Here is an 18,318-nt window from a genome sequence, read left to right as displayed (position 1 = left end):
CTCTGGAGAATCCTTGGCATCAGGTGGCAGGACTGTATCTGCAACACAGAAGTCCTCGAGGCGGCCAACATCCCCAGCATACACATCCTACTGAGCCAGCGGCGCTTGAGATGGTTTGGCTACGTGAGCCAAATGGAAGATGGCAGGATCCCCAAGGACACATTGTGCAGCGAGCTCGTCACTGGTATCAGACCCACTGGCCGTCCATGTCTCCGCTTTAAAGACGTCTGCAAACGCAATATGAAGTCCTGTGACATTGACCACAAGTCGTGGGAGTCAGTTGCCAGCGATCGCCAGAGCTGGCGGACAGCCATAAAGGCGGGGCTAAAGTGTGGCGAGTCAAAGAGACTTAGCTGTTGGCAGGAAAAAAGACAGAAGCGCAAGGGGAGAGCCAACTGTGTAACAGCCCCGACAAACAATTTTATCTGTAGTGCCTGCGGAAGAGTCTGTCACTCTCGAATTGGCCTTTATAGCCACTCCAGAAGCTGCTTCACAAACCACTGACCACCGCCAAGCGCTTACCCATTGTCTCTCGAGACAAGGAGGCCAAAGAAAGAAAGATTACCTTCGAGGTCTGACTTTTTAACTTCCTCCCGAGCTCCTGAAAATCTGACTATAGAACCTCAATACCTGCCCTCCCTATGTCGTTGGTACTGATGTGTACCACAACTTCTAGCTCGCTTCCTTCCCCCTGCAAACTATTCGACACTCTCTCCTTTACCCCGGCATTAGGGAGACAACACACCATGTGGGACTCACAATGAGGGTTACAGAAATACCTGACTATGGAATCTCCGATAACCACTGCATTCCTACACTTTGCTGTTCCCCCTGTGCAGTCCCTTGATCATTGGTGCCATGGTCTGGACTGCTCTCCAATGTGTTGTCATTCTCAGCAGTCTCCAATGGGAGGAGATGTTTCAGGTACAGGTTCAGTCCATTCCAACAAGGGTAAAAGTTAGTGGAACAAAAGCCAGGACTTCTGGGATGATGAACGAGATAGAGAATATACTGAAATAAGAAAAGAGTGTATGATGCATGTCAGCTGGATTCTTCATGAGAGAACCAGGACAAATACAATAAGTTGAAAGGGGAAGTGAAGAGCAAAATAAGACTGGCAAAGAGAGAATATGAGAATAGAATGGCAGTTAATATAAAAGGGAATCCAAAAATCTTCTACCAGCATGTAAATGGTAAGCGGGTAGTCAGAGGCAGGGTGTGTCTATTAGTAACTAAGAAGGTGATATATGTTTAGAGACACAGGGCAAGGTTAAAATACCTAATGAGTACTTTGTATTGGTGTCTGCTAAGGAAGATGGTGCTGACAAAATAGCAGAAGTGGAGATGCTGGAGGAAATGGAGGTGAAAATTGCTCGGCCGGATGGACTGGAAAGGCTGGCTTTGCTTGGAGTGGATGGGTCGTCTGGTCCGGATGGCTTGCATCCCAGGTTGCTAAGGGAAGTGGGGTGGAGAGAGCAGAAGGGCTTGTCATAATCTTCCAATCTTCCCTTGATACAGGGGAGGTGCCAGAGGATTGGAAAGTGGTAAATATGACACACTGACTCAAGATAGGCTGCAAGGACATTCGTAGTAACTACAGGACGGGCAGTTTAACATCAGTGGTGGGTAAGGTTTTCGATACAATAATCAGGGAAAAAACATTGATCAGCACTTGGAGAGGTTTATGTTAATTACGGAGAGCCAGCATAGATTTGTAAAATCTATGAGTCGTGTTGTTTTTCAGAGTGGAGGATGGTAGACAGTAGTCAATACTGGGACCACTGCTTTTTTGATATATACAATGACTTGGATATTGGAATACAGAGTAGAATTTCAAAATTTGCCAACGATACCAAACTTGGAGATGTGGCAAACAGTGAAAATCAGAAGGCAAAAGGGAGGGAGGAATTTAAAACAATCACTCTCCCTGGAGAAAAAGTAATGGGAATACTAATGCGACTAAAGGCTGACAAGTCCCCTGGACCTGATGGCCTGCACCCGAGGGTCTTAAAGGAAGTGGCTGCAGAAATAGTGGATGCATTGGTTTTAATCTTCCAAAGTTCCCTAGATTCTGGAAAGGTCCCAGTGGATCAGAAAAAATACAAATATAACACCTCTGTTCAAGAAAGAAGAGAGACAGAAAGCAGGAAACTACAGGCCAGTTAACCTAACATCTATTGTTCAGAAAATGCGAGAATCCATTATTTGAAGAGGTAGTAGCAGGACATCTGGAAAAATCACAATACAATCAGGCGGAGTCAACATGGTTTTGTGAAAGGGAAATTGTGTTTGACAAACTTATTCGAGTTCTTTGAGGATGTAACGCGTAGGGTGGATAAAGGAGAACCAGTAAATGTAGTGTATGTGGATTTCCAACAGGTATTCGATAAGGTGCCACATAAAAGGTTACTGCACAAGATAAGAGCTCCTGGTATTTGGGGTGATATATTAACATGGATAGAGGACTGGCTAAGTGACTGGAAAGAGAGAGTCGGGATAAATGGGTCATTTTCAGGATGGCGAACTGTAACTAGTGGAGTGCCACAGGGATCAGTGCTGAGGTCTCAACTACTTACAATCTATATTAATCACTTAGATGAGGAGACTGAATGTATTGTAGCCAAATTTGCTCATGATATGAAGATAGGTATGAAAGCAAGTTGTGAGGAGTCTGCAAAGGGATATCGATACGTTAAGTGGGTGGGCAAAAACTGTTTGTGAGTCATGTACAAGGTCACCCAGGCACCTCTGGACCACAGCATTCTGCAGTCCCTCTCCATGCAAATAATTTTATTCCTGATGGCAGATGAAGTATAATGTGAAAAATGTGGAGTTGTCCACTTTAGCAGGAATACAATTATTTACATGGAGAGACACTGCAGAATGCTGTGGTCCAGAAGGACCTGGGTGACCTTGTACATGACTCACAAACAGTCAGCATGCAGGAACACCAAGTAATTAGGAAGGCAAATGAATGTTGTCCTTCATTGCAAAGGGGATGGCGTATAAAAATAGGCAAGTCTTGCTGCAACAGTACAGATCATTGTTGTGTCCGCATCTGCAGTACTCTGTACAGTTTTGGTCACCTTATTTAAGGAGGGACACACTTGCATTGGAAGTAGTTCAGAGGTCACTAGGCTGACTCCTGAATGAGGGTGTCGGCCCTGAAAAGTTAGTCAAGTAACACTTTATACCCAGCATACTCTAAGGCAGCTAAAGATAAGTGCAGAACTTGCTGAAGTAAGCTAACAGACATGTCGAAGCTTGTGGTTAGGGATATGTGACCATTAGACTGGAGTGTTGAACAAGAAAAGATAAAAGAGGAACAGATATAAGGGAATGAACGGTGGTTATTGTAAACAAGTCTGGACTTCTGTTCAGATGGCTAAATGGCTAATGTTGTCCAAAGATGCAATAATGCTTGAAGATTTGTGCAAAACAAGATCATGTGAGTCATGGGTTGAACAAGGAGCCTTCAAAGAATATATAAGGGTTAAAACTGGAGGGTATTCTCGGCGAGAACCCGGGAACAACTCTCGAAGACAGGACCCTGAGTCTGGAGGCTCAGTGATCAACCGTGACAAGAGACTGATTACCTCTGTGTTGATGGAAAGGATCTTGTACAAGAAGTGAGACTTGTACTTATAAGCTTTTGTATGCTTTAAGTGATTCTATTACTAATAAAGTGAAGTTATACGAGACACGGTTTTAGTGTATCTTTGTCTGTCACATCAGTTGATACTCTACAGAGAAAAAGGGTTCAAAAGGGGTTTGTCTGATGAGGAAAGGTTGAACAAGTTGGACGTATACTCATTGGAGTTTAGAAGATTGAGATGTGATCGAATTGAAAAATATAAGATTCTGAGGGGACTTGACAGGGTAGATGCTGAGGGGATGTTTCCCCTAGTGGGGAATGTAGAAGTGGGGGGTGACCAGACGTTCAAACTAAGGGGCCTCCCATTTAAGACAGAGATGAGGAGGAACTTCTTCTCTGAGGGTTGTTAGTGTTTGGAATTCTCTTCCCCAGAGAGCAGTGGAGGCTGGATTATTGAATATATTCAAGGCTGAGTTAGACAGGTTTCTGATTGACAAGAGAGTCAAGGTTTATTGGGGGCAGGCAGGAAAGCGGAGTTAAAACCACAATTAGGGCGGCACAGTGGCGCAGTGGTTAGCACCGCAGCCTCACAGCTCCAGGGACCCGGGTTCGATTCCAGGTACTGCCTGTGTGGAGTTTGCAAGTTCTCCCTGTGTCTGCGTGGGTTTTCTCCGGGTGCTCCGGTTTCCTCCCACAAGCCAAAAGACTTGCAGGTTGATAGGTAAATTGGCCATTATAAATTGTCACTAGTGTAGGTAGGTAGGTGGTAGGAAAATATAGGGACAGGTGGGGATGTTTGGTAGCAATATGGGATTAGTGTAGTATTAGTATAAATGGGTGGTTGATGTTCGGCACAGACTCGGTGGGCCGAAGGGCCTGTTTCAGTGCTGTATCTGTAATCATAATCTTAATCTTAGATCTGTCATGATCTTATTGAATGACGGAACAGACTCGAGGGGCTGAATGGCCTACTCCTGCTCCTATTTCTAATGTTCTTTTGAGGATGATACTAATCGCCTGCATCAGGACATAGATAGGCTATCAGAATGGGCAGACAAATAGCAGATGGAATGTCATACAGCGAAGTGTGAGGTGATGCACTTGACAGAAGGGATAGGGAGAGGCAATATCGACTTAATGGCACAGTTTGAGACTGTGCAGGAACAGAGGGACCTGGGGATTCATGTGCATGGGTCTTTGAACAAGGTAGGACATATTGGGAGAGTAGTGAACAAAGTTTATGGGATTTTTAAAATGTTTTTTATTCATTCATGAGATGTGGGCGTCACTGGCTATACCAGCATTTATTGCCCATCCCTAATTGCCCTTGAGAAGATGGTGGTGAGCTACCTTCCTGAACCGCTGCAGTCCATGTGAGATAGGTACACCCACAGTGCTGTTAGGGAGGTAGTTCCAGGATTTTGAACCAGCGACAGTGAAGGAACGGCGATATAGTTCCAAGTCAGGATGGTGTGTGACTTGGACGGGAACTTGTAGGTGGTGATGTTCCCATGCATCGGCTGCCCTTGTCCTTTGAGGTGGTTGAAGTCGCGGGTTTGGAAGGTGCTGGTGGGTGGTGGGAACTGACCCCGTGTCGGTGGGTGGTTGGACCTGACCCCGTGTCTGTGGGTGACGGGACCTGACCCCGTGCCGGTGGGTGACGGGACCTGACTCCGTGGCGGTGGGTGATGGGACCTGACCCCGTACCGGTGAGTGGTGGGACCCGACCCCGTGACGGTGGGTGACGGGACCCTGGGGCAGCATTTTAACAGCAGCCAATTCAGACTTTAACTCTTTAACTCCGCCGGTGCCAGGCAGACAGGCCTCAGCGATCAGGAGGAGGGGGAAATTACTCTTCTATCGTTGGTGCTGTAGCCACGAGGGTGACCATTGTGAGCAGGAGGCCTCTTCATGGACCATGGAGCAGCCATAAAGGAGGATTTACCTGGCACTCTCCCAATATCAGCGAGGGTGGGAGTTGCCTCTTCATTGGGCACTTAATTGCCTCAATTGGCTGCCCGGTGGGTGGCAGTGCCACTGAGGTTCCCACTGCTGGTAAAATGCCCTGGACAAAAGAAGGTTGAGAGGAGATCTGATAGAGATGTACAAGATTATGACTGGTTTAGATAAGGGAGACAAAGAATATTTGTTGCCATTAGCTGATGGTACAAGGACTGGACAAAGTTTGAGTATTTGAGCAAAACATACAGGGGGTACATGAGGAGTAACTTTTATGTTTTACAGTGAGATACATCGAAAATAGGAGGAGTCGGCCATTCGGCCATTCAGCCCTGCTCCACCATTCAGAAAAGATCATGGCTGATCGTCTAATTCAGTACTCTGTTCCCACTTTCTCCCCATATTCCTTGATCCCTTTGGCACTAATATATCTATCTCCTTCTTGAATATATTTCATGACTTGGCCTCCACTGCCTTCTGCAGTAGAGAATTCCACAGGTTCACCACCCTCTGAGTGAAGAAATTTCTCCTCATCTCGGTTCTCAATGGTATACCCCGTATCCTGAGACTGTGACCCCTGGTTCTGGACTCCCCAGCCATCGGGAACATCCTCCCTGCATCTAGCCTGTCTAGTCCTGTTAGAATTTTATAGATTACTATGAGATCCCCTCTCATTCTTCTAAACTCTAGTGAATATAGGCCTAGTCGACCAAATCTCTCCTCATTCGTCAATCCTGCCATCCCAGGAATCAGCCTGGTAAATCTTCTTTACACTCCCTCCATGGCAAAAACATCCATCCCCAGATAAGTCCAAAACTGCACACAATACTCCAGATGTGGTCTCACCAAGGCCCTGTATAACTGCAGTAAGGCATCCTTGCTCCTGTACTCAAATCCTCATGCAATGAAAGCCAACATACCATTCGACTTCCTAAATGCTTGCTACATCTGAATGCTTGCTTTTAGCAACTGGTTTACAAGGACACCCAGGTCTCGTTGCACCTCCCCCTTTCCCAATCTATCACCATTCAAATAATCTGCCTTTCTGTTTTTACAACCAAAGTGGATAACCTCACATTTATCCACATTATACTGCATCTGCCTTGCTTTTGCCCACTCACCCAACTTGTGCAAATCACATTGGAGCCTCTTTGGATCACCCTCACAGCTCACATTCCCCCTCCAGCTTTGTGTCGTCTGCAAACTTGGAAATGTTACATTCTGTTCCCTCACCCAAGTCATTAATATATATTGTGAATAGCTGGGGCCCAAGCACTGATCCCTGCGGTACCCCACTAGTCAGTGCCTGCAACCCGGAATAAGATCCGTTTAATCCTACTCTTTGTTTCCTGTCTGTCAACCAATTTTCAATCCATGCCAGTATATTACCCCCTATCCCATGTCCTTTAATTTGGTGCACTAACCTGTTATGTGGGACCTTATCAGAAGCCTTCCAAAAATCCAAATACACCACATCCACTGGTTCTCCCTTATCTATTCTACTAGTTACATCCTCAAAAAACTCCAGTAAATTTGTTAAGCATGATTTCCCTTTTGTAAACCACTGCTGACTTTGTCCAATCCCGTTTATACTTTCCAGGTGTTCTGCTATCACATCTTTTATTTTAGACTCCAGCAATTTCCCCACTACTGATGTAAGGCTAATTGTTCTGAAATTCCCTATCTTTTCTCTCCCTCCTTTTTTAAACAGTGGGGTAACATTTGAAACCTTCCAATCTGTAGGAACTGCTCCAGAGTCTATAGAATTTTGGAAAATGACCACCAATACATCCACTATTTCCAGGGCCATTAATAAGTAGTAATGACTTGGAACTCACTGCCTATGGGGGTGGTGGAAGTGGAGATGATCAATAATTTCAAAAGAGAATTGGATCGTCACTTCATTGAAATAAACTTGCAGGACTATGGGGATAGAGCAGGGGACTGAGTGAACTACAATACAGAGACTGGCATGGACTCAATGGGTCAAATGGCCTCCTTCTGTGGCATTAAGAATCTCAAATGAGAATGTGGAAACTGCTACCACAGTAGGTGTTTGTGGTGAATAGTTTATATACATTGAAGGGGAGGTTAGATAATCAGATGAGAGAGAAGACAATAGAGAGTTATGTTGATAGAATTAGATGAGGAAAGACGGGAGGAGGCTCGAGTGCAGCATAAATGCCTGCATGGACTGGTTGGGCCGAATGGCCTGTTTCTGTGCTGTATATCCTATGTAATACAGTACTGTCTGTGTGAAGTCTTTAACTGTCCCTCAGTCTGGTCTCATTACCTGATGATCAGAATTACCCTCCTGGAGATTAGTGACCAGCCTCGTCATGTTTGGGGAAAATGGTCTCATTTCTGTCACTTCTTAAATCCTGGATTTTATGGGAATGGGGTGATTTCCCCTGAATTAAATGATAAAACTGTGATTTCCTGTACTTTTTACTCTGTACAGTAGATCAATCTGTAGAATACCTGGGGTGAGTTATATTGTGAAATGGTGCTAACTGCTGCTGTAAAATCCATTCCCCAGGATTTTATATAACAAGGAGAATTGATTCTGTCCCATTGTAAGTTTTAAATGTGCCTGTGCTCCTATTTTACAGGGGAGGGGAGTCTCTCACTTTATTCCCCATTAAACTGGTGCTGCATTTATTTCAAATGTAACTGGTCCGACAGTATGGGGAATTTTTGGAAGTTCCCTCCAAGATTGGGGCTTCACACAAGGGGACGGATCACTGGAAATTCCCGGGTTCAGGCCACCAGGTTTTTCCCAGGAGCTGCTGCTGTGAGGCCCCACCACTGACTTGTGTCAGTGTGTGTGTCTGGTGTGTGTCTGTACTCTGGGGTTAATACCGCACAACACGTTAGATTGGAACCTTTTTATCAGCAAGTTTAACCTCCCAAATGTCACTCTTTACTTACTGTTCAGGACTGTGAATAATTCTAAACATTTACAGCTAAAATAATTCCTGTTTCCCCAATACACCCAATCCAGGAAACATCTCCCTCGATGTACACATCCTGCATGGGATTGGATTAAATATCTAATGTTAATTATTTAAACTCGGGTTTCTGTCCTGTTTCTAGTTAAAATGCTGGATGTGGAAAACATTTGACGTTAATTTTCTGTTCTGCTGGTTTATATTTTATATTTACATTTTGCTGCACAGCCTTATTAATGATGATTTATTGTAATTAAATTATCAGACCCTTTCAGTAACCTGTATTTACTGATTCCATACAGATTGTAAAATCCCAAATGGTTCACAAGGATCCATTTTACATTTTCCCGTCCTGATGGTAAAACTAAACAATCCTCTTATTATTTGCCACCGTTGTGTTGAATCTGTTTCTCTCTGGTTTGACTGAACTGCAGCCGAAGGTTAACAGCTAAAACTGTGCAAGGCATGAAGGGAAAAGTTGCCAGCTTTACACAAGGAGAAGGAGCTGTGAAGCAGCTGAAGTCGTTACTTTCCAGCCTGCTAGGCAGTGGGTGATAAAACATTCGATGAGACTGTGGGATGCTGTGAGGCAAGGTTACAGATAAGAAGGAAGGCCAGCAGATGTATTTTGATTTTAAAACTAAGCAGACAGACGACTCCAGGCCCTGAGTGTACGTGACAAAGAACATTCACGATGCTGGGAGAAACTGGATAAGAAGGGGAGGCTAGGAGCCCCGAAAGGAGAAGACCTGAAGGACCATCACGGAAAGGGAACCCTGAGTTCACTTCAGTGAAGAGAACCCATCAGAGGGAGACTGATCACCTCACCTCACAACGGGTAGTATTGAAGTCCAAGCTATGAGTCTTGTGATTTATTGTAGTTTAACAAGTGAAATAACAAGTAGCTAAGTGATTTAAGTAACAATTAAAGTGTTTCCGAAGTATCTTGTGCAGGTGTCTTTTGTCCGCCAAGTCAGTTGACACCCGAGTTTGAGGGTCAACAGAAATATTTCTTTCCCTTCATTACAGAGCAACAAGACAATCTGTGACTGTTCGATACTTCAACAGTTCGAGACAAATAAACAGTTACCGCAACTCCTGGCATTTGTGCAGTATGGGTCCCAGCCGCTGGAGTCCTTCACACTGAATGTAGCAGTAACATAGATCGAGGCTTTTTATGGTATCGCAGAGACCAATAACGTGAGACAGGACCGCACAGTCAATTGGGGTCAGTCGCAATCCACTAAATGTAAGTGTGTCCACAGATCCCACTGTGTCCTGAACCAGAGCTTTATTCTGAGACTCGAACAGGTAGTGCAATGTGTTCAGGAGGTTCCTTTTACCAGTTTCACTCTCTGTGTTTCCAATCTCTCCTTTAACCGTCTCCTTCACCCAGTCTATCACTCGGCAGGTTGTTTGATGCGGAAATCGACCCAGAAACTCCTCCAGGGGTCGAGCTGCCTGTGGGGAGGAGAGACCAGCAACAAAACGCAGAAATATCTCAAATCTCCCATACTTCTTCCTGTGAGCATCGCTGAGGAGATTCCAGAAGTCCCCGCGACCTGCCGTTAGGAATTGTGCGAGTGCGGCTACAAACTCTTGGATGGTGAGGTGCGGGAATGTGTAAACCACACTCTGGACAGAATCATCTCTCTCTAAAAGTTCCATCAGGAATCCAGACAGGAACTGGGAAGGTTGCAGATTGTACTCGATCAAATCTCCATTTCTAAACACAATCTTCTTCCTGGAGACTCCTGTGAAGGCCATCTCACCGATCTTCAGTAACACATCACGGGGGTTTTCAATCTCTCGGCTATGGTTTTTCAGAATGTTGTAAATATAGTAGGAATATAGCTGGGTGATGGTCTTGGGAACTTGCTGCTGTTTCCTGTCTCTTTGTGTAAAGAAGGGACCCAGTGACAGACAGAGGATCGAGCAGTAGGAAGGGTTGTAGCACATGGTGTACAGGATCTCGTTCTCCTCCACGTGATTGAAAACAGCTGCTGCCACCGTCTGATCTTCAAAAAACTTGTTGAAATATTCCTTCCGTTCATCACCAACAAATCCCAGGATTTCAGCCCAGACACTGATCTCAGCCTTTTCCAATAAATGTAATGCAGTGGGACGACTGGTCACTAACACTGAACATCCTGGGAGCAGCTTGTGCTGTATTAAACTGTACACAATGTCAGACACTTCACACCAGCATTCGGGATCTGTGCACATGTACTGAGGTTCTGTATTTCTCCGATTGTCAGCAAAATCCATCGTGTCCTTGAATTCATCCAAACCATCAAATATAAACAGCAATCCCTCTGGATTCTTCCAGAGCTCTCCCAGAACATTCCCAAAGTAAGGATACTGATCCAGTATCAGATTCTTCAGGTTTATTCTACAGTTAATCGTGTTCAAATCCCGGAATTTAAAACTGAAAACAAATTGAAAGTTTGGGTATATTTTCCCAGTGGCCCAGTCATAAACAATCTTTTGTACCATTGTTGTTTTTCCAATCCCCAGGACTCCACTCACTGCTGCTGAACTCCCAGATTTGGGGTTTCTCTGGGAAAAACTGCTCTGGAATAATTGATCAGTTCGGATTTTTTCCAGTTTTTTCTGGAGATGTTTCTCTCTCGACTCTTCATGGTCTCGGCCTCTTACCAGCAGTTCATGTTCTACAAGTGTCCGATCTCGAACAGTAGAAATGACCGTTAGCTCAGCGTATCGATCAAGCAGCTGGAAAATCTTAACCTTCTCCTTTATTAGGATAGTGTTCACTCTCAGTGTTTCAGTTTGTACCCGGAGTGTTTCCTTGTGTTTCTGTTGAACATCTTCAATTAGAACAGACAGAAAGTGGTTTTCAATGTTAGCTGTATTGATATAAAAACAACTTCTGAAAAACATTTTATTATTCAATAAATGTTGCAAGATTTAATTCACAGCTTCAATAGAGGTGTGTGTATAAATTAAAACTCAGTTAATGAAAACTTTGCTTGAAGGTGAACAATGGTGAAAAGAAGTTTTAAATCCTGATTTGATTCTAACATTTCCTGAACATGGAGATGCCTACACAGGTGATATTTTCCCTCTGATGGCTAACATGATCTGTCCTGCCCTGTACGATTAGAAATCTCATTACAAATCCACACGTGATCCTGGTTTTACAACAGTAGAGATTCCATTGGATTAATTTTTAAAACCATCAGCAGTGTTTACCTTCTACAGAAACGGGACATTTGACATCGGACACAAGTGGGTTATACTGTGATTTGTCAGTAATCCCGCTGTTATTGTATCAGACAATGAGCAGTTTATCTGGCTGGACATTGGCTCTCAGTTCGGCAACATATCAATGGCAGCAGTGTGTACCATCTACAAGATGCACTGCAGCAATGCACCAAGGCTCCTTAGACAGCACCTTCCAAACCCGTGACCTCTACCAACTAGAAGGACAAGGGCAGCAAATACATGGGAACACCACCACCTGCAAGTTCCCCTCCAAGTCACACACCATCCTGACTTGGAACTATATCGCCGTTCCTTCACTGTCATTGGGTCAAAATCCTGGAACTCCCTTCCTACCATCACTGTGGGTATCCCTACCCCAAATGGACTGCAGCGGTTCAAGAAGGCAGCTCACCACCACCTTCTCAAGGGCAATTAGGGGTGGGCAATAAATGCTGGCCTAGCCAGTGACGCCCACATCCCATGAATGAATAAAAAAAAAATTCTCACTGTTTTCAAATGCCTCCATGGCCTGGACCCTCCCTATCTCTGTAACCACATCCAGCCTGGCAAAACTCTGAGGTCTCTCCATTCCACCAAGGGTAGAGTAACACAGTTATGTCACTGGACTAGTAAGCCAGAGGCCTAGACACTGATCTGGAGATATGAGTTTATATATAACCATGGCAGCTGGGGAATGTAAATTCTGTTCAGTAAATAGATCTGGAATAAAGCTAGTATCAAGAATGTTGTCCATGAAAACTACCTGATTGTCATGAAAATCCACCAAGTTCACCAATGTTGTTTCAGGAACGAAATCTGCCGTCCTTATCCAGTCTGATTCTAGGTGACTCCAGACACACAACAATGTGGTTGACTGTTAACTAATGGCTGAAATGGCTGAGCAAGTTACTCAGTTCTATCAGATCAGTACAAAAATGTGTAGGCAGCAGAAGAACATATGAACTAGGAGCAAGAGTAGGCAATTCAGCCCCTCGAGTCTGCTCCGCCATTCAATACGATCACGGCTGATCTCATCTCAGCCTCAACTCCACTTTCCTACCCATTCTCCATAACCCTTCAACCCATTACTAATTCAAAATCTGTCTATCTCCTCCTTAAATTTACTCAATGTTCCGGCATCCACCGCACTCTGACACACAACTGGCATTGACCGACACTCCTGACATCACATGCATAACCAGCCCAGTCAACCCTGTAAACTCCTCTTCACCAACATCTTGTGCCAAAACTGGGAGAACTGTCCCACAGACCAGACAAACAACAGCCTGAGATATTCACCATCACAGAATCATACCTTTCAGCCAACGTCCCAAACGACTCGATCACCATCGCTGGTTACGTCCTGTCAGACTGGCAGGCCATACCCACCTGAAGTGGCAGCACAGTAGTACAGAGTCAGGAGGGAGTGGCCATGAGAGTCCCTAAAAAATAACTCAAGACCCCATGAAGTCTCAGGGCATCAGATCAACTATGGGCAAGGAAGCATTCTGATTATTACCGACAGCCCTCCCACAGCTCACAAATCATTACTCCTCCATATTGAACATCACATGGGAGAAGTACAGAGGGTAGGAAGAGCACAGAATGTTTGTGGATGGGAGACTTCAATGTCCATCACCAAGACTGTCTCTCTAGCTCCACTACTGACCGAGTTGGCCGTGTCCTGAAGGACATAGCTGCCAGACTGAGCCTGTGGCAGGTAGTGACAGAACCAACAAGAGGGGAAAATCTACTTGGCTTTCTCACCATTCTACATATTGCGGATGAACCAGCCCATGATAATATTGTTCACAATCAATACAATCATGACTGATCTTGGACTTCAATTCCACTTTCCTGCTCGCTTCCCATATCCCTTGATTCCCTGCGAGACCAAACATCTATCTATCCCAGCCTTAAATGCATTCAACAATGGAGCATCCACAACTCTCTGGGGTAGAGAATTCCAAAGCTTCACAACACTTTGAGTGAAGTAATTTCTCATCTCAGCCTTGAATGATCGTCCCTTATCCTGAGACTGTGCCCACACGTTCTCGATTCCCCAACCAGCAGAAACAATCTCTCATCTTCTACCCGATCAAGCCCTTTTCAGAATCTTGCAAGTCTCAATTAGATCACCTCTCATTCTTCTAAACACTAGAGAATATAGGCCCAGTTTACTCAGCCTCTCATCATACGACGACCCCCTTTTCCCGGGGACCATTCTAGTAAATCTTCACTGCACTGCCTCCAGTGCAAGTATATCCTTTCTTAAATGTGGAGTACAAAACTGCACACAGTATTCCAGGTGCGGTCTCACCAAATCCCTGTACAATTTTGGGAAGACTTCTTTATTCCTGTACTCCAATTCCCTTGCAATAAAGGCGAACATGTCATTTGCCTTCCAAATAGCCTGCTGCACCTGCATGTTAACTTTGTGCACTCCTTATACGAGTACCCTAAGTCTTTCTGATCAACCATTACCAGTTTCATAACTTTTGAAAAGTAGTCTGCATTTCGATTTTTACGACCAAAGTGAACAACTTCACACTGCATTAAATTATCCTCTATCTGCCATCCTGTTGCCCACTCACTTAACCTTCTATGTCTCTTTGCAGCTTCTTTATGTCCTCCCCACAGCTGAACTTTCCACTGAGCTGTGTATCATCAGAAAATTTAGTGATATTTTTCTCTGTCTCTTCATCCAAGTCATTCATATAGACTGCAAATAACTGAGGCTCCAGCACTGATCCTTGCGGCACACCACTATTCACTGCCTGCCATTTATGCCCTCTCTGCTTCCTGTCTGCTCACCAGTCCTCTATCCATGCTAATATATTACCCCAACACCATGAGCCCTTGATCATCTCCAACAAAAGAGAATCTAACCATTTCCCCATGACACTCAGTGACATTGCCATCACTGAGCATCGCACGCCCCACCCTGCTCACCCTCAATACCCTGGGGTTACCATTGACCTGAAACCTAACCGGACCAGCCGCAAAAATACTGTTGCTACAAGAGCAGGTCAGAGGCTGGGAATTCTGCGGCAAGTAACTCACCTCCTGACTTCCCAAAACCTGTCCACCATCCACAAAGCAAAAGTCAGGAGCATGATGGAATACTCTCCACTTCGCTGGACGAGTGCAGCTCCAACAACACTCAAGCAGCTCAACACCATGCAAGACAAAGCAGTCTACTCGATATGCACCCTAACCACTAACTTAAATATTCACTCTCTCCACCAGCAGTGTGTACCATATACAGATGCACTGCAGCAACTCGCCAAGCCTCTGCCGACAGCACCTTCCAAACCCACGACTTCTACCAACTGAAGGACAGGGGCAGCAGCTGCATGGTGTCACACTCACGAGAAGTACAAGGATGGAAATACAGAAGCAAACTGAAGATTTATAAAAACAGACCGTTCTTTTGAAAAGTGGACAGTGTGCTGCAAAATGGTCGGCGAAGGTTGGGCTGACTTGGCCTGTATAATCAAACTGTCTCAGTATCTGTTAAGAACAAAAGGATACATTCCAGACTAGGAGGTGTCAATTACACCCTTCCTGAAACCATCAACAGACATTCCTTAATTGGGTTCTTTCGAAACAAAGAAGGTGTCAAGTAGCCACATCCTGGGCCACTGTGTGATCACAACAGGCAGGGGGCAGGCATCTCCTAACAGAGGCTAATGTGAGAGATTGTTTTTACCTTAAAAGGTAGCTCTCTGCACAGAGAGACCGAGACCGAGAGTGAGAGTGAGAGTGAGAGTGAGAGTGAGAGTGAGAGAGAGAGAGAGAGAGAGAGAGAGATCACAAGAACGTAACCAAAAAGCAGTCCAGCCAAGGGCTTTGAAAAGTAGCCCAGCAAAATCCAAAGAAGGAGCCATGCTGCAAATTCTACACTTCAACTTGGTGCAGCAGAGAACTGAAAGTGACCAGCACCTCCTCCAGTCTGAAGTCTTAACCACCAGAGAACCGCAAACACCCAGGCCTGCAACTTTACAGAAACTGTCCTCTGAGAAGGTTCAACAGGTTCACCATGAACACCGAACACCTACCTCGCTTCAAACCAATTACCCTTTTCCTCTCTATCTATCGATATTTTTTTGTGTGTGTATGTGAGTGAATGCGTGTGTGGGTGCAGTTGCTACCATTTCAGGAATGAAAATTGTTCAATAAGTAATTAATCTTCTGTTCTAAGCCTACAAGAAAACCTAATACTGACTGCTTATTTGGCAAATAAAACACACGGAGTGAAAACACTAATTACCAAATTACAGTGGCGCAGTGGTTAGCACCACAGCCTCACAGCTCCAGTGATCCGGGTTCAATTCTGGGTACTGTCTGTGTGGAGTTTGCAAGTTCTCCCTGTGTCTGCGTGGGTTTTCTCCGGGTGCTCCGGTTTCCTCCCACAAGCCAAAAGACTTGCAGGTTGGTAGGAAAATTGGCCATTATAAATTGCCCCTAGTATAGGTAGGTGGAAGGGAAATATCGGGACAGGTGGGGATGTGGTAGGAATATGGGATTAGTGTAGGATTAGTATAAATGGGTGGTTGATGGTCGGCACAGACTCGGTGGGCCGAAGGGCCTGTTTCAGTCCTGTATCACTAAACTAAACTTGCTGTGGTCAGTTGTCACCCACCTGGCCGTAACAATGGGAACACCATTGTTCCCCTTCAAGTCACACACCATCTTGACTTGGATCTATATTGCTGTTCCTTCACTGTCACCGGGTCAAAAACCTGGAACTCCCTTCCTAACAGCAGTGTGGGTGTACCTATACCAGACAGACTGCAGCAGTTCAAGGCAGCTCCCCACCACCTTCTCAACAGCAATTAGGATGGGGAACAAATGTGGGCCTTGACGGCAACGTTCAAATTCCATGAAAATATAAACAAATGTACAGGACTGCTGAGCTTTGATCTGATACATTGGTTGTGGGATCGCTTATCTCTGTCTATAACATGCTGCATGTTATAATGCATGTAGTCCTGCGTCATTACATTATCAGGTTGGCACCTAATGTTCAGGTATGCCCAGTGCTGCTCCTGCAATGCTGTCCAACACTCATCATTGAACTAGGGTTGAACCCCTGGCTCGACAGTAATGGTAGAGTGAGAGATATGTCAGGCCACGAGGTAACTAATTATGATGGAATACAATTCTGCTGCTCCTGATGGTCCACAGTGCCTCATAGATGCCCAGATTTGTGTTGTTCGATCTGTTCTGAAACTATTACATTTAGCACTATGGTAGTTGCCCCACAGCACGATGGAGGGGGTCCAAGGTGTGAAGATGGGATTTACTTCACAAGGATGATGTGGTTGTCACTCCTACCAATACTGTCATGAACAGATGCATCTGCAATAGGTAGATTGGCAAAGACGATACCAAGCTGGATTTTACCTGGTGTTGGTTCTCCCACCTGCCGCAGGCTCCGTCTGGCAGTTATATCCCTCAGGACTGAGCCAGCTCGGTCAGCAGTGCTGCTGCACTGAAGTGCCCCATTCAGAATACATTCTGTGTCATCTCGTCTCAGTGTTTATTCAACATGGATGAATAGTAATTCATCAGCTGAGGGAGGGCAGTAGGTGGTAATCAGCAGGATAATTCCTTGTCTATATGTGACCTGATTGAGAATTCAAGGGATCTGGAGTCAATGTTGAGAGCTCCCAGGGCCACTCCCTCCTGACTGTGTAACACTGTGCCACCACCTGTGATGGGTCTGTCCTGTCGGTGGGACTGGACATATCCAGTGATTGTGATGGAGGAATCTGGACCATTGACTGAGATATATGATGATGTAACTATGACTATTTCAGGCTGTAGTTTGACGAGCCTGGGGGACAGTCTCCCAATTCTGGCACAATTCCCCAGATGTTAGTGAGCAGCACTTTGCAGGGTCGACTAGGCTGGTTATATCTGGTGCCCTGGTCAATAGTGAATAGTGTCAGCAGTGGCTCAGTTGGTAGCACATTTACTGTGAGTCAGAAGGTTGTGGTTTAAGTCCCACTCCAGAACTTGAGCATAAAATTCAAGCTGACACTCCAGTGTAGTACTGAGGGAGTGCTGCACTGCCAGACGGGCCGTATTTCTGATGAAACATTAAACCAAAGCCATCTACCCTCTCTGGTGAACGTACAAGATCCCATGGCACTATTTCGAAGACGACCAGGGGAGTTATGCCCAATGTCTTGGCCAATATTTATTGTTCAATCAACATCACAAAAGCAGATTATCTGGTTATTATCACATTGAAAAGCATGTGGGATCTTGGGATTCTTAAATAGAGATATTGAGTACAAAAGCAGGGAAGCTACGCTGAATATTTATAAAGCACTGGTTAGACAACAACTAGAGTAATTGCAGCCAGTTCTGGTCACCAAACTTAAGGAAGGATGTGAGGGTCCTTGAGAGGGTGCAGAGGAAATTTACCAGAATGGTTCCAGGGAGGAGGGATTTTAGCGACAAGGTCAGGTTGGAGAAGCAGGGGTTGTTCTCCTTGGAACAAAGGAGATTGAGGGGAGATTTGATAGACAGGTTTGGACAGGGTAGACAAAGAAAAGCTATTGCCATTAGCTGACT

At 45.1% G+C, this 18,318-nt stretch overlaps 1 protein-coding gene across 1 annotated transcript in view; it reads right to left on the bottom strand.

Moving 5' to 3' along the window:
• Positions 1–18,318, bottom strand: part of LOC137345324 (NACHT, LRR and PYD domains-containing protein 3-like) — a 67,486-nt gene that overhangs the window by 23,056 nt on the left and 26,112 nt on the right. The window contains exon 5 of the mRNA XM_068008822.1: positions 9,596–11,333. Coding sequence (XP_067864923.1) covers positions 9,596–11,333 — 1,738 coding nt within the window. The remainder of the gene's footprint in view (positions 1–9,595; positions 11,334–18,318) is intronic.

Source organism: Heterodontus francisci, chromosome 28 (assembly GCF_036365525.1).
Source record: "Heterodontus francisci isolate sHetFra1 chromosome 28, sHetFra1.hap1, whole genome shotgun sequence".
NCBI classification, from domain to species: Eukaryota; Metazoa; Chordata; class Chondrichthyes; order Heterodontiformes; family Heterodontidae; genus Heterodontus; species Heterodontus francisci.
The sequence above is the reverse complement of the archived record's forward strand: the minus strand, read 5'-3'. Positions and strand labels throughout refer to the sequence as shown.